General features: G+C 43.2%; 1 protein-coding gene across 1 annotated transcript in view; it reads right to left on the bottom strand.

Moving 5' to 3' along the window:
* smtnb (smoothelin b) overlaps nucleotides 1–17,712 on the bottom strand; it is a 46,169-nt gene that overhangs the window by 27,488 nt on the left and 969 nt on the right. Inside the window, exons 2-5 of the mRNA XM_069721540.1 lie at nucleotides 5,066–5,223; nucleotides 3,319–3,397; nucleotides 3,151–3,229; nucleotides 2,319–2,398 (exon numbers count right to left, since the gene is read on the bottom strand). Of these exons, the coding sequence (XP_069577641.1) occupies nucleotides 2,319–2,398; nucleotides 3,151–3,229; nucleotides 3,319–3,397; nucleotides 5,066–5,223 (396 nt within the window). The remainder of the gene's footprint in view (nucleotides 1–2,318; nucleotides 2,399–3,150; nucleotides 3,230–3,318; nucleotides 3,398–5,065; nucleotides 5,224–17,712) is intronic.

Here is a 17,712-nt window from a genome sequence, read left to right as displayed (position 1 = left end):
ACACCACCACCACCACCACACCCACCCACTCTTACCCCCCCCCACATGCACACACCCACACACACACTCACACACACACACACACACACACACACACACACACACACACACACACACACACACACACACACACACACACACACACACACACACTTTACAGGTTAATGGGTTGCCTGGTTAACACATTAACTTGACACTCTGCCTTTGTTTTGACCTCTTACTTTCGTATTGTTGTGTTACTTGAAAAACTGAGATATTTTACCATAAAAGACCTTCATTCATATGTGACAATAATGAATAAAGAAGTTATTTCTATACTGATCTATACCTCTATACCTCAGCTATCCCTGCATGTCAACCATTAGAAACATTAACTTCTGTATGGCATTGGATTCTGGTAAAATTACAGATAAACAGCCACATTAATCTATTGATTAAACACACTTTAAGTTCTTGGACTGGTGTTTGTTAAGCTACTACCAGCGTCTACATGTTGCATGTTGCGTGTGTCTGCTTGTGTTTGGTTGCAGTGGAGGCCTATCTACAGCCAGCATCTTCTGCAGGACAACTGCAAACAGCTCAAAGAGATCCACTGCTGTGATGTGAGGGGAAGGAGCCCTGCTGCTGCTGGTTGATGTTGATTTTGGCCATGGCCCCATTCCAGCGTGGACCAGACTGCTGAGGCACAGCTGGTGGGCTGCCTGCCTGCCTGCCTCCCTGCCTGTCTGTCTGTCTGCCTGCCTGTCTGTCCTGCCTGTCTGTCTGCCTGCCTGTCTGTCTGTCTGCCTGCCTGCCTGTCTGTCTGTCTGTCTGCCTGCCTGTCTGTTTGCCTGTCTGTCTGCCTGAACTCACACCCCACCTCCCACCGTCCTCACCACCATCCCTACCTCCGACCCCCCTCATCCATCACACACCATACTGTTCAGCTGTTTTACAGGAAGTGAGCTAAAAAAGCTTGAATGTTAGAGCATCCTGTTACGCCAACAAGCTGTCATTGCTTCCTATCTGAGGACACACACACACACACACACACACACACACACACACACACACACACACACACACACACACACACACACACACACACACACACACACACACACACACACACACACACACACACACACACACACACACACACACACACACACACAGGAACGCATGGAAGCAAGGCACAGGCCACAACAGACAATGGAACTGATACTAACAGCCTTTCATTTCTCTCCCTTTACATCTTCACATTACTGTGGTGGGAAAAATGAGTGCTTTCGTATGACCCACAAGAACTCTGATAATGTGACCGATTGCATTTTTCCTTTAAAGCGTAGATATACAGTAGAAGGCGCTCTTATCACTCAAATGCCTAAGTACAAGAGCGATGACTGCATACAATGGCTATTAACAGTTTTTCCTCCACAGAAATCCCATCCACTGGAAACAGAGCACTCATCAAAAACTGTGATCAGAGACAGCAGATAAGATAACATCTGGCTCCTTCATGAGCCCTCTCAAACTGTCTTCACATCATGAGGCTCTGACACTCAACCACTAGAGGGCGGGTCAGCTGTGAGAGGCATCTGAATACTCAAGGATTAGGAGATTTGTAACATAAGCCATAACAATGCCATTAAAATACCTCTGACATATTTTAACCAATACAAATGCTTCTAATTTTTTAAAGCTTGAACAGTTAGATGTGTGTGAAACATCATCTGGCATTGAGACTGTCTCTGTCAAAAACAATTTACTACCTTCACTTAACACCAGAGTCAAAGTAAATTTCATCTTTCTCCTCATACTTGGCCAAATCTGAATGAGGATGTAAAAAACAAAACAAAATTCCTCACTCCGTGACAGCTGAGGCATGTGTTTTGTACATTTATGTGTATGTGTGTGTGTGTGTGTGTGTGTGTGTGTGTGTGTGTGTGTGTGTGTGTGTGTGTGTGTGTGTGTGTGTGTGTGTGTGTGTGTGTGTGTGTGTGTGTGTGTGTGTGTGGTGTAGCCACAATCGTGAGCCAGAGTGTGACTCAAGTCACAGTGCTTGTTGTTGTTTGCTGCATTCTTCATTGCGGCAGCAAGGAAACCTCAGTGGTGACTGTTGCCATGCAAACAAACTCAGCACTGACAAATTAGTCTTTGTTTGGTTCATTTTTGTAAATTGCAACTGACACGAGCGCGTATTAGAGCTGAGACCATTTACCCATCAGTTGTAACGGTGATGTTCTGACTTTATCAGGATAGCGCTGTGACATTTAATCATTTCTCATTTCTCCTCCCACAGTCGACACTGATCTCTCCATTCACTCTGCTGTACTCACCCCAGTTCCCATGCTGCTTTGGTGCTCCACACTCTGGGGCTCCAGGCAGCGACCAGAAGCTTTAGCCCTCTCCACAGTCCCTAAAACCACACACACACACACACACACACACAGAGTGGTAGCACTGAGACAATATTTAGATCAAAGAACGTGACTCATCATCCCATCTGATGTAAAACCTCTGGTCATGAGTGATATTAGAGGAAGAGCAAACACAGATGGGATATGAGCTGAGGTGCGAGGGGACCAGATTATCGGAGGTGTCCTCCAGTGAGAGTTGGTCATTTTTGGTTTGAGTGTGTTTGCATCACAGTGCTTCAGAGTAACGGGGGGAGGGGGGCACATAGACCAGACAGCACTAAGGAATGACAGGAATCCATTATCTTATCCAGCATTATAGGTAGATCTGCCGTAGTTACTATGGCAACATACGGACACAAATGCATTCACTTCATGGCCGACACACTGATAACACAAACCTACTTTTCCTTTCGATTTTAAATCACAATGAACAGGTAGTTACATATTTTTACCTTTAATGTTAGCGCCCTCATCAGGCCAAACAGTGTCCATACTTACTACAAAAACACATCATCCTACCAAGTCTTCTGGATTTGTGCGCGGTGCCTAAATGACTAAATCTGCACAGCAATAATCTATAAATCTATACTATTGTGTTCAAACCAATTTATTTAACTTGCAAGGTACCACGGACATTTAAGTAAGGAATCACTGTCCTTTGATATTCTGATGTTCCCTATGATCAGCACAAATATTTATCTTGAAGTGGTGGCGGCGGCTTTGACAAACAGGCAATATCATCCAGACTCACCTTGCTGCTGTTCATCTCGAATTTGTCGGATGGCTGCTCGGATCATCTTCCTCTCCTCATACTCGTTGGCTGCGCGAAGCTATGAACAAAACACACACAAAAGCTCAGTGCACCCACGACAAAAAGTGAAGTCGTCAGTGTTTTTTTTTTTTCTTTTTCAATATTAACCATTTTTGTGAGCTCATCGATGTCCTGGATTGATTGCAGTTTTTGTGACAGCACATCCAAGTTCTCTCTTGATTCTGACCTGAAAGAAAGAGAGAGGGACCGTAAAGTGGCAGCCATGTTAACGGACCATCAACAAACAACAAATCCTTAGTGTTTTAAGATATACAAATATAAAACTTGGGCTCCTCTGACCCAAATCTGAAGCCTCTATGTGCAAGTCAAAGGCAGCCGAAGGCAGCAAGCATGGGAGAAGTGATTCACTGACATAACAGATTTGAAAGCAATGACACAAACCGTCTGAAAAGGGCTGCTCTCATCCTCCGTTTTTCAGTCTCATATTTCCTCCATTTCACTGCTTGCTTTTATGTTAGTCTCTACTACTCATACACTCTTTCAATTCACTCATTATCCTCGCTTTTCTCCACTCGTTGGTACTCAAAGATGTGCGGCACGTTGGAGTGGAATATTTCACATTCCACCACCGAGAGGCACGGGATAATGCAACTTTCAGACGGGTCTTGTGCGTGTGTCTTAACATGTGCATATGTGCATGCATGTGTGACAGGAGATATGCTTTCTTTAGCAGCTTCAGTGAGGCACCTCCTTTGCTTTTGTCATTTGAGAGCAGCAGTGAATGGAAATGATTAGTTCTTATTAGGATTCAGTGACAGAGACAGAGGATGGCAGCAGCAGGCTGGGTATCCTTTTCCCATCGAAACGCTGTTCAATCTTTACTCTGCTACAGACCATATGCTGGGATCGTACTACAGCCTTGAACATAAATTAACACATGTAGAAGGACTCAGGCCAACCAAGAGAAAGAGAGTTCAGATCATTCAACACTTTAAGGTCCCACTTGATTTCTTTTGCTGCATTTCTTGACTGAGAAGCAGCAGCTTCTCTCTTCTGATACATGTAAATGATACAGTTTGCCATGATTGGACAGATTTCAGGAATTCTTTAATGAAAAATGTCCAGTTGTCATGCATTCATTAGAAAAAGTCATTTAAAAGGAATCGGTCTGTGAGTTACATAAATCACCATTCAAAATATATTTCAAGCTTCTGTGCATTGCTCTAAACCTTTTTAAAAGGCCATTACCCACAATCTTTCACAGTAAAAATTATCTTCTATGATAATCAATCCTGTTCGCCCTGTTTCTCATTTGGTTTGCCAGAAAAAACATGTTTATTGCCAAAATGGCAAAGGTAGTGTAGCATTACAGCTCAGTTATCGGTTCATCTGCAGCTGATGACAGGTGCTGGGAACTGTGTATCACTGAACTGGGGAAACATTTGAGATGCCTCTGCAAGGCAAATACAAATAAACAAATGATATGAGAAAAACTACTTAAGTGTGACTCTTGTGACTTAAATGGTGACTGATAATCTGAACTGAGGGCAAAGTATTTATTGTAAAATGAGCACACAAGATGGAAATTTGAAAATGTACTGTAGTTGCAGGTTTCTGGACCCTGTGATTTCCTGACAGGACTTTTCCAGACTTTTCACACTGGAGTAGTGGAATTCTGTGTCCGGGTTTGAGAAAGTTTTCTCAGGCATCTCCACTTCACCTGGTCGGGTGCATTAGGCATTATTTGTCATTAGGACAGGTCTTTTGTGTGTGTGTGTGTGTGTGTGTGTGTGTGTGTGTGTGTGTGTGTGTGTGTGTGTGTGTGTGTGTGTGTGTGTGTGTGTGTGTGTGTGTGTGTGTGTGTGTGTGTGTGTGTGTGTGTGTGTGGCTGCACCTGTGCTGGTTCTCTTTGTCCTCCTGCTGGTTGAAGCGCGTGGGCCGAAACCTCTTGCTGGCCAGAGCGGCCTCCATGTCCTCGATCTCCCTCCTCCTCAGCTCCCGGATGGCTGAACGGATGAGGCGTCTCTCGTCCAGATCCACGGTTCCATCCAGCTGCATGACAAATACAAGATGTAAAAGTGCGCTAACACGGCAGGATGCCACACAGGACAGCAAACATTTGGCTGGCATAGATTAGTAACTTGACACTTGTACATTTGCATCTATGAGTAAATACACCACCGACACATGGTTACATAAGAGTATGCAGCTAAAGGGTCACAGGCCTGTTCTCAGTGTAAGTACAGGACAGCGAATAAGCCAAACTTCAAGGTCAAAGCACTGTCAAGAGTTGTAGCCTTGACTTCTGTCAGTTGCCGTCTCTTGCCCTCTGTAATTAGCCCTTGTTTACAAGAAGAGGCTGACTTTCAGCCAGCCTGCCCTGACAAAAACGTCCATCCAGAGACAGACAATCCTAAAATGTTCAGGGATCAGTTTTTTTCTTTTTTTATGTGCCTGATCAATGATGAAGTGTGTGATGTCCCGACTTCATTGTGCTAGACATTCCTGGCTTACTTTTAAAACATGCGGCAGGAAGTTTTAAGTTCAGCAGGGCCGATGGACGGCTTATAGATTGGCGATGACAAGTGATCTGGGTTCACTAATGTCAATGGACAGGACCACCTGAGCAAGGAGCAGAGGATAGGAAACAGGCACGGCAACAGCTGGTGCTCAGCTTAAAGAAAGAAATGTGCCCAGCTGTCCGGGTCAGGCTATCACTCAGGTGTCTTCTCCTGTCACCGCATTTTATTCTGGTTGAACAGTAGCCAACCTGCAGGAAGCCCCAGAGACTCAGATGTTGAAATGTTCTACTTAAAACACTTACTGAGTTTTTTCATCACTCTGAGAGACTATTAGTTAAAAGGTTTATTTTTTTTAAGGTGAAACAGCAGTAATTAAGTCATGTGAGTGTGTGTTTAAAAGCACACCTGCAGACAGACGTACCACCTCAACAAGCTGGGTGCTTTCATGTTCAAGACCGCCCTGAGCACAGGAGGGTAGTGGGAGCACTCCCCTGTCGGTCGACAGCGGGAACCTGTCAACACATGTGGAGATGAGCAGCTCCTCTGGCAGGCTGGTCTTATTAACGTCACGCTCAAACTCACACTTTAAGGGTTCCCGCTGCACCAGTTATAACCTGCAAAGTTGAGGCACAAACCGTTGCATGCCAACTGACTCTTCTGCTAAAGGAAGCTGGATGTGGTTGTTAAGCTAAGCTTTACGTGCTAATGAGTTGAAAAAAGGGGTTGATGTGCCCCACTGCTGGACCTGAAGGAAGAAGATGATGATGATGATGAGGAGGAGGAGGATGTGGAAGAGGAGGAGGAGGAGGAGGATGTGGAGGAGGAGGAGGAGGGGGAGGGTCGTCTCACAAGAGATGAAGTGGTTTTGAGGTCTCGCTGTGGTTTGTCAAAATATGCAGGCCGAGCTGCTCTAGCTCAGAGGGGCTCTTCTATATACTGTAATTTGTGGAAATTAGAAGTGCTGAGCTGACTGAAAATACTTGGGTACGAGGAGAAAGTGCTCCAAAACAGCAGGAAGAAAGGATACGAGAAAGAGGGAGAAGAATGAGAGGTTAAAGCATTTAACAGAGAGATAGGATGACAAAGTGAAACAGAGAAAAAGGAAAGAGCAGCCAGACTAGGGTATGTCTAAAAATGGGCAGATGAGAGGTGGAAAAGGGCCAGGCCTTGCACAGGTCATTCCTCACATTCCTGCTGACTCACAAGGAAAAAAGATGGCAGTGAACCCCGGCAATGAGGAACTAGGTTTGGGTCCAAGTCAGCTGTGAGATAATACAATGTGAGATGATAGGGTGTGACACAGTCATGGAATTTTGATTGTGAAGCAGACAAAAGAATGAGAGGAAGTTTAAACATGTTTTCTCACTTTTAATCACTGGCCAGTGTCTCTTTCACATACACTCTCTCTCTCTCTCTCTCACACACACACACACACACACACACACACACACACACACACACACACACACACACACACACACACACACACACACACACACACACACACACACACACACACACACACACACACACACACACACACACACACACACACACACACACGAGGGAGCCGTTGTCTAACACACCGTCAATCTCATCGCTGAGTAAATGTCAAGATGTGATTGTACAGCCAGTACGCTTGCAGCCAAGTTTTCAAACTGACTGATTTATTTCTTCATTATTGCGAAGTAACAGAATGGCCTTAAGCCTGCACTGGCCTCTTCTCAACCACAGTAAGGTCTGCTTAGCATTTCAGAATAGGCTGCAGTTTGTGGCCTGCATACAGTGCATAGCAGTTTAAAACATAAAGCAAAAATTACAAAAACATGTTTTGAGAAAAAAAATCCAGCAACAGCTGCTAAACTCAGAGCAGGTGACAAACTACAGATGTGTCTGAACCTGTTCCAGTAATCTTTTCAAATACAAGCACAGTAACAGAAGTTCGTCATGGTGTTATGATAAGAGATCAAAACCAATCCCTACTCTTAATGTCAGCACTTTGACCTGTTCCAACAACACATCTTGAAATAGTGCCATCTGACATTTACGAGGAGCTTTAAATAAGCCAATCAGTGGACAGACGGCTGCCTGCCAAGTGTGTTTGGATTGGTTGCAGCTTTTATGTTGAATTCAGCTGGCCAATCCAGCTGCGACAATGCCAGTGGCTGTAACTGACTTTTGCTTTACACATTTGAAAAGAGGAAAATAAAAAAAAAAAAAAAGGGTCAACCAATAATTTCCCTGGAAAGTAATGAGTAACCCAAGCAAATAAAACACACCTTAAACGTGGGCGCCTGCCAAATAAAACAGAATAACCGTTAAAGAACCAGAGACGGAAACACACACACACTCATGAAACAAGTCAGTGGCCTTAACAGAGAGTAAGTTGTGTCACGAGAGGGGAGAAGGGGAGGGGAAAAAAAAAAAAAAATCAATCCAGTTATACAGTGACAGCACCTTACACCACTGACAATATCCAAAGGCATTTTTCGAACCAAACCTCAGACCTCTGGGTAACCGACTGTTACTGTGGCTCCAAACAACAACTACCTTGTGACCCAGAGAGCAGCCGTTACAGCCAGACAGAAAAGCTTTTCACGCAGTGTCACTTGTGCTGCTAACAGACGTGCGATTCAGAAGTCACACATAACAAATAAGTCACACACACACACAAAATATGTTTTATAGATAGAGAGGCAGTCACCAAGACGTCATCAAGAGGCTGTCAGCACCTTTAATGATGGTGGGAGGATCGTCATGTCACCGTCTAGTCTGCTGTGCTCACACCTGTTGGCCTCAGTAGAGTCATCTGACTCAGCCAGTGAGATACAATGTTAGGAAACAGGAAGGAGGAGGTGGATGTGACTGAGAGGGTGAAGATAGATGAGACAATCCTGTAGAAATTGGGGCGATTGCTTCATGGCAAAACTGAAAGAGATGGTTATTACACTCTCTTCTCATTCAATAGAAACACTTACTCATCACTGACATACATTAAACCAAAACATGACTTGTCAGGAATCATCCTGTTGAGTGGAGGAAGATACAAAAGAAGATTTGAATGTTTCACAAACAGGCTTGCTAAGGCTTGTATTGCTGGTTGCTTTGAGCCACTTTCTGCCAAGCAGCAGCTTTCTATGGAGGAAAAACCATAAACCTCCAAAGACATCCGACTGAAGGAGCTCAATCAATCACAGCCAATTAGAGAGTGCTCACGGTTTAGCAGTAATCCCGACCAGCTGGTGACACACTCCTGAGGAAAGAGACATCCTCTGAACTCTCATGTGCTCCACAGATTTAAATGTAATTTAAGTTTGGGTGGGTTAGTTTGATTTACTGTGTCGGACATGGACACAGCATCAGAAGTGGTCACATATGGCAGGAGCTCAAGGTTTAACTTCAGGTAGTCAAAATATACTGAGCTGCCATTTAGTGGGTCTGGTGCCATTGTAGCTGAGCTAAACTGGAGCAGCAACCCGTGGGAGCAACGCTGAAACAGGATTAATACATGTTTGGTATATATGTCACGAGGGCTGCCTATACTATTACACATGTTTGTACCAACTAAAATGAGTCTGGGTGTTTTCCTGTCCTGTTAAATTGTTCTTTAATCAAATACATTTGTGCCTGCAGTGTTATAATGTGCTAACTGTTTGTTTTTTCTACAGCTGCAGGTATTAAGACAACATTCGACATTTTGCTTTCATTTGTTGGACGAACTATTAACAAATAATTTGCGCATTCATACTAAAACTCAGGCATCACACGAGCTGAAATATTTCAAACACCCAGCTCTATGTACTGTATACTTCTCTCCAGTTGTGTTGTTTGCTGTTCACACAGATCAGGTGAAACAGCTTGGTGTGTGTGGAGGACATCTCACTTTTTCACTCTCTCACTCACTCTCCCCCACACACACACTCTCCCCCACACACACTCCCCCACAGACACTCCCCCACACGTCTGGGAGCACAACGTACTTTGTACTGAACGCTCTGTACTTTATGAACTATGATGTGTCGAGCCCGACACAAAGGAGTATGTCTTCTTTCTGCAAGAAATATGTGTATGCGCTTGTGCACCCATGTGCCGGGGTATGAGTGAGCCGTAAGGGGTACTTTGTTTTTGTGCACGAATTGAGGCCTACTGTAATAATTTCCAGAGCATGCTGAGGTTAGAGTTCAGCCAGGCAGCAGATCGGATCAGTGCTTTAAACTCACTTGTGTCAGGCCCACAAGGGAGTTTGCCCTTATAAGGACACATGAGACGCTCCTTGCAGCAGAGCTGAAATGGATTAGCAGCTGCCACCAAGGACGCCAGTCTGTTACTGACAGAGACAGACACAAATAAACAATCAAGAGAGAGAGACTGAAAGAGTGAGAAAATTCAGAAAAATCTTTGTATCACCCTTAAATCACTTTGTTCCTTTTCTGTTGGAACAAAACTCAAATCTGAGTCAGGTAGATGCCTGTAACTCATTTCTCCGAGCCTCAAGAAAACAATGCATATATACAGTAGGCCGGCACACACACACACACACACACACACACACACACACACACACACACACACACACACACACACACACACACACACACACACACACACACACACACACACCTGAAAAATGGAAATATAACCCAGGTATACGAGAGCCCTGCAAGGCACGGGGCTCCTGGTTTCTCAGAGAGGAAGTTTCAGTCACCTCTTGGCTAAAAAATGAACAAAGAATCCAACCAGATCCTGGTTAAAACTCATCGTGTTGCAGCGCTGAGCTTCTATTGTCTGTAGTGAAGAAAAAGAAGGAGTACCTATGAAATATACAAGCAAAGGAGAAAGATTACAGCGCATGTGCCATCGTGCTGTCTGTGAGTGTGGCCGCACGTGTAGGAAAGCTTAACCTTCACTAATAAGTGGATGGTAGGAGACAGACTCAGAACCGACCTGGGAAAACAGTGACCCCCTTTACACTTGAGATAGCAGGCATAAAGAGTGGACACATAGAGGAATGCATGTGTGTCAGAGGGGGGTATAGGCATCCACAATGTCCTACAGGGCTGTAATGATGCACTGAAGACAGAGCTGAACTCACATGAAGGGTTATGCGTCTTGCTGATTTATGCTCATAGTACCGAGTGTTACGTTGGCACCACATGCAGACTGATTAATTAGCACACACTTGATTGTGTAAACATGGTTAATGCTCTGATATAAACTGCAAACTACTGACCTTTCAGCTCTGTTCAGGACCTCAAAGTTGGTTCTAATCTTCGCTGCATTGTTGCTTTTCAGTCCATCAAACACAACTAGTAAAACTACTTTCACCTTGACAAACACTCTTTTCTTGTGGGCATTGGGTTGTTTGACAAAACCGTGACCCTGTTCAGGATAAAGCGGGTGTAGATAATGGATGGATGATGTTTGTTTTAGCATTTTATTAATTTTATCCACACATTAAGGAAAGACCAAAATCAATGCAGCAGAACCAGAGGTATCATCCTTTTCGCTCCACATATTCTTGTTCCTTGTCAAAAACCCAGCACCTATGTTACCCATAAGGTAACTAAACTAATAACACTCGTAAAAGTAGAATAGTAGCGGCTAATGTTGGCAAAGATGAGATGCGTGCTGCAGAAGTCTGGTACGATCACTTCTTTCTCTACACACTGATTTTTTTTTTCCATCTTCAGATTTGTAGTCTTCAGCCCCATCCAACAATGACTTAAGCAACATCACTTGTGGGAAATTATACTGTGTGATTCATGTGTTTGGATGCCAAGATCTTCACTTTCTGTGTATGTTTTTCTGAATCTCCAATGCTGCTGGTTCTTAAAGCTAAACTGGCTCAAAAATCACTCCCCAAGAAATCTGGATCTTTTCCATTTCTTTTTCCAAAGTTTTCGTGTCATCATATCCAATCATATGAGACAATACAGTAAAGAATCTGGCTGAAGCTTTTTAGTGGAGTATATTGGAAGCTGAGAGGAGTGTCCCACAAAGAAAAACAGCAGGATTTTTGGCACTTTGGGACGCTGCAAAGGAGTAACTGTTTGTTCTACTGAAAATCCACATTTACTATGACAATGGGACAGAGCCACCAACTGACAGACAGACAGAGCCAACCAAAATTTAACAGATCATATCTCAAGAATGCCACGACATTAACAACAGTGAGCTGGAAAGCATAACATCAACATCCGCCTAATGATTTCCAGTGGACCCCAGGAAATGACTCTTTCCTGAGGGAGTCAATATAGAAACAGCCAAAACCACACTGTTTCTACATTTCTAAATGACCACATTTGGTCTTTCTATGTTTTATTTCTCATAATTAAAAAAAGTATCATTCATTCTCAAAATGTGATATATTTATCTTTTTATTGGTCTAATTCAGGATGTGACTTGGCAGGAAACATTTCTGATCCTACAGACTGCTGCATGTTATTTCCTGTATAATATTTTTCTTTATAAACAGAGCCCCACTTAAGTCTTCCAATATAAAGACAAACACTGATGAAACTTCCCTGTGAGAAAACATAGCCTCAACATTTCATCCACTCAGCATTAACCAAGATGTATGTCTAAGTGTCGTAATTTTCTACCAACTATAACACTCATTTGTATTTTGAAATCATCTTGTAATGATACCGCAGTGAGCATTTTGTACACATTTGTTAAGTATTTTCTTTTTAGTCTAAAACACCTGAAAAACTTTTAGAAACCGTTTAGAACAAAAAACAAAACCCCTGAACCCTTGAACCCTTGAAGCATAAATCTCAGAGCAAGATTTCACAAGTCGTCCATCTCAGACGCCTGGTGGTGACGGAGGCTGAGTGAATAAGCACACCTTCAATCCTTTACCCAGACCGTTTCCATTTGGCAGAGTGATGATCCAGACAAGCAGATCAGTCTCTGCTGGATCACTTATACCACAGACGCAAAGTCCAGAGCAGCTGTGACAGCAGAGTCTCCTTCTAGAGGTGGTTCACGCCTCAGAATATACTGTATTATACTGATTCCGTTTATACTTCACAGATAGCAGCTGATGTTTGTTAAGTTGTAACTCCTCTATCACCACTGACTGCATTTTGATTCAACTTTAGGCAGGTATTCTGTGCAGTTTTTAATAAGCATCTATGGAGCAATATTATACAAGAGGACCCCCTTTTGTTTGTGCGTGGCAGCACACAAGCCAGGGGCTGACACAATTCACATCCTGCCATCCTATTCAGCTAACTAACATTTTGAGATGGTGAAGTACCAAGAAGTAAAACTGCGCCAACAAAAGGATGACCGATGATACAGCAGGTAGCAGCCTCCGGGGCTAAAAAAAATATGAACGTGCAAAAAACTGCAGTTCCCCGAGTAGCCACTTGAGACTGGCTCCAAAAGCGTGTCTGTACATCCCCAGAGACCCCAATGTTAAACTGTCTACAGCCCGGTATAAAAAAAACGGTTTTGGACTCTATATCTAATTTCCATGACATCTATACAGGGGGTGAATTGTTCTATAACACACCCATTGAAGGTTGAATGTTACTCAACAAAGGGCGAGCAGCTTTAAGTTACAGGTGGCAGTTGGCAAGCTGCCTGCAGGTTTCAAAAATTAGCCGCCCGGGAGTAAGACTGAATCCAGCACTGCAAAGATGGCGACGGCCACAGACACCTGGAAATGAGCTTCAAAACTGCTCTTCAGGAATTGTATTGTATACTGCCCTTTTTTTTTCTTTTTTTTTTGTATACCGTCTATGGGATGCACATGCTATCATGTCTTTGTGTCAAGCAGAAGCATCTCCCAGAAATTCAGCATTTAGCAAAAGTGGCAATGACAATTAGTTCAAATCTCGGCATGACGAAAAGGCGGTATATTTTCCATGTATTGTATCACAACAGAGCTGCAGCTGTCTGAACTTAGACAGGGAAAATGAGGAGTTATTTATTATGTTTATACCCTGAAACATGAGCCAATGTACACTCACAAACTGTAAAATGTGATCACACTACTGCCAACACAAGTATCAACCTCTCTGAGTGCTGCTTTTGTTTAGCTTACTGCCACATTATTCTCTAATGACATTTTAAAATGACAAAACAGTGCCTGGTAATAATAAGATATTGCTTCTCATAGTCAGACGACTGCTTGTGTTTCTAAAGTAATCCTTTGCCAATGAGATAACAAGTGCCCACTTTAATATGGAAATATGACTCACTGAACTCAGTTTTAACTTTCACCTTCAAACATGGAATAAATGTTTGTTAAAATACATCTAAAACTGTTTTACATTCACTCTGAATTACTGTTCCACAGCAACAAGCTACTTAAAGGACAAAGACCAGATCATCTCAAAGTTCACGACTTTTCTTTTCTCATCCTCTCCAAGCCAAAATATGAGTAGGCTATATATGGCAGCATCCAGAAACAAAAGTTTCCTGTTTTATGAAACCAACATGAAATGTCTTATCTCTCTGCTCCCTGCCATGTATTTGGATACTTGCTGTCAGAGGCTGAAGTCTGCAGGCCGTTACTAAACCCTTCCCACTCACTCTGATGGAGTCGCTGCAACAGTGCAGATAACTCAAGTTTACAGAGATAGGTCAGCCCTGAATATTGAAACTGATCACGTTCTTAATTACCTCCTCGCCTACACCTTTGAAACTTGATCATGCAGGAAAAGCTTTGTGGGAAATGTGGAACGAGTAAATACTTGTAAGAATGACGACAGACTCGGTGGAGAAAAATCAGGTGTGCATTGAGAACAACTTTTTTTTCTAGCCAACATCTACAAAAACAGCATGGAAACATTCACAGAGGTCAACAGTTGTGTTCATAAACTCCAACACAGAAGGTGTCATCGATGATCAGGAGCATAAACTCTCATCTTATCTTCGAACATGTTTATGGCAAGGGGAGGGGGGGGGGGCTGAATTCAAAAGAAGATCTATTGCATGCAGCAGCTTGTACAAGCAACACGTCAGCTTTGCGACATCTTTGAAGAAAGACAAATGGTTTTCATGATTGGACAAAGGCTCAGGTCAAAACCACTTGCGTTTAAGTTACATCATTTTTAACTTAAGAGTGTAATGACAAAGAGAGAGGATCCTTTAAAACAACGTAAAAACAGTGTAAAGTAAATCCGTTATGTAATGTAGCGTAATTTTTCCAATTTATTAGTTCCTGATGATGAGGCTGACATTTTAGACCCTATCTCTGGGGGGGTTAAGGACAATCTGGGGACTACACTAAGTTTCTACAAAACAAACCCATTCTTCCTATCCACTGTAACCGCTGAGCCCCTGTCAACGCACAAAGGGTCCAGAGAGCCATAAAACGAAGGCCCAGGGGTCCCATACATCACAGAGGCTGGACCACAGAGGGAAACTGGCCTATTTTAAACATGTGTAAATGCCTCTTGCTCACCAGGGAGAAAGGACAATCACAGGGCTGGCAAGACTAGTTACAAATCATTGTGAGACATCCAGCATGTGAAATTCGCCCAGCAGGCGCCGGTGACGGAAAAGTCTCCGAGCTGTCACATCAATTTAGAAATGAATAAAAAAGAGTGAGTTGTGCTTTAACAGACTGCAACACAATAAGGTTTTATGCAAAAATGTATGTCACATTTCTACACCCCTCGTGTGCTGCAGAGCAGCTCGGGCACTTAGGAGATAATTAGAAGGGAGGTCATGATGTAGCAGACAGATGCCACAATCAAACCTTATTTTTAGCCAAGTAGGCCGATGTACAGGTGCAACAAGAACAGACACCTGTAGGCCAGACTCGTCCTGCAGGATTTTGATGCACTGACACACCGAGAATTCAAAGGTGTGACAAGTGATAACCATCACCCTTCAAGCTGGAAATCAGCTGACAACGTCTACTATTAGGACACAACTGCTGGAGGCGTTTGGTTGGAGAGAGATTTTCTCCAACTGGCCTCAGCAGCTTTGGGGGTTTCGCGGCCACAGAGGCTCCATTCAGACAGATGACCTGCAACAGACGAGGAAAGGAAGGAAAGTGGGACACCAACTGATTATTTTTTGGGGATGTTTAAATTATTGTGGTAGCAAGAGAAAAGAAAAATGCTTTTCCTGGTTGCCATGGAGGGGATTAAATGAGCAATATAGAAGGCAGCCTGGCTTTTGAATAGGAGTGTAGAGACAGGATTAGTGGCGTTAGAGGGTCCGCCACATGACCTTCTGACTGTTTAGTTCATTAAGTACAAAACAGGCCTGGAGTTTGTGTTCGTTATCCAACTTCTATTTAATAGCAGCTCCTCCACCCGGCTTTACAACCAGTTTAATTACGCTTGAGAATCTCTAAATGTCCATCATCTTTTCGAGAGTTTTGAAAAACAGCTTTTAATTCGCAAACAGTGACTGACACAGTAACACAAAATGCTACGTTCAAGTCTGTCGAGCTGAATTTAAATCCCATCACATCTCCTCTGAGCAGTAAGACAAAGCAGAGTTTGTTTCCTTTGAAACTAAGTTCACTGTGGAAAACTCTGACACTCGAGTCACCACAAACATCATCAGTGGTAATGTGGGATCTGGGTGACCTTATAGCTGGTGGTCACATCAGAGGGAGGGAAGCTGAGGAAAAGACCCTGAGCTCTACCAATCCGGCACCGAGGAGACGAGGCATTAAAAAAAAAAAAAAAAAAAGCAGCTCGACAATGGGGTGAAAAATGGGTGTCGCACAAAGATAAAAACACTTAAATTCCAGCGTCTGCATAATTTTATTCTGCTGCTGCTGCTCCCTGGACAATGCCGGGCTTTTAGAGCAAGTTCTTGCAGAGCACAAGCCACACAAAGCAAGACTCAGACAGGTTCTCTAAAAAACTTTGAGCATCGCCATCTAACAAACTATATACTTAATACTCATGGTTTTCTCTGCCAAAATTTCTGTTGAGTCTTTCCTCAATTGCGTCCAGTTTCCCTCCCTCTTTCCTGCTATGCCCTTCTACAAATAAACTCATAAACCGACTGATCAAAGCCACCGATACTCATGTTCAAAGTAAACCATTGTGCTGGAGCAATATTATTTACTGCAGGTACTCCTGTTCTCCCACTAGTACAATGTCACTCATGGTAAAAAAAACTTATCCTTTGAGTGATTTATGAAAAGACTGTAGCTCTTGGCCAGACGATTCCAGGCCTCGGGGAAATAACAGATACAGTTTAAATAGCGTCAGACAGGTCAACTAAACATTACATTTGTACTCTGTCTGGGTCCAAAGTAAACAGCCTTTTCTTGTCAGGTCTGCGGATCTTAAAGAAAATGTTTTCTTCTTCTCTACATTCTTGGGAAAACGAGTGAGGATAATGACTGGAAAGTGGAGTTAGATTAGTGTAGTTTGATCTGACAGGTGGTCAACAACAAACCTGATGGTTCAAATCAAAACTCATCACAACTTCCATAAAAAGCCAAATTGGGTATGAATGCTTTTTCCCAGATGTTTCATGTGTGACTGTTACGTAGCTGTGATTCAGTCCACTGTAACACTGTCTGAACACAGGCTGACTCATGCATCCTTGTAAATGTGTCAGTGCTACAGGTGTCATGATAAATGTTGGATACTTCACCTTCCTCTGGAAATAATTATGACCTGACTAATGTGACTGTAAACCTGTACGCGTTAGATCTGACACATTCGTCTTATCTGCACTGATTAGCTGCTCACATGTGGAATAATATTACAAAATCTAATTTTCAAAATTTCAGGAACTTCTAAATGAATGGTCTGTACTTGTATAGCGCTTTATCACCTTTTGGTCTCAAAGCGCTTTTACATGGTTTTCCCATTTACACACTAACGAGACAGACCACCATCAAGGGTACATTCACACACCATCGGCAGCAACTTAGGGTTCAGTGTCTTGCTCAGGGACACTCGGGCACATGGACAGGAAGAGCTGGGGATCGAACCACCAACCTTCCGATCAGTGTGCAACCCACTCTACCGTCTGAGCCACAGCCTCCCTTCTGCAGCTCATTGAGAGAAGAGTCAGCTCTTTA

This window comes from Brachyistius frenatus, unplaced genomic scaffold, assembly GCF_029030835.1.
Source record: "Brachyistius frenatus isolate BFR_SWC_R1_liver_20210118 unplaced genomic scaffold, ASM2903083v1 Contig_267, whole genome shotgun sequence".
Classification (NCBI taxonomy): domain Eukaryota; kingdom Metazoa; phylum Chordata; class Actinopteri; family Embiotocidae; genus Brachyistius; species Brachyistius frenatus.
Note: the sequence above shows the minus strand (reverse complement) of the source record. Positions and strands in the feature narration are given on the sequence as shown.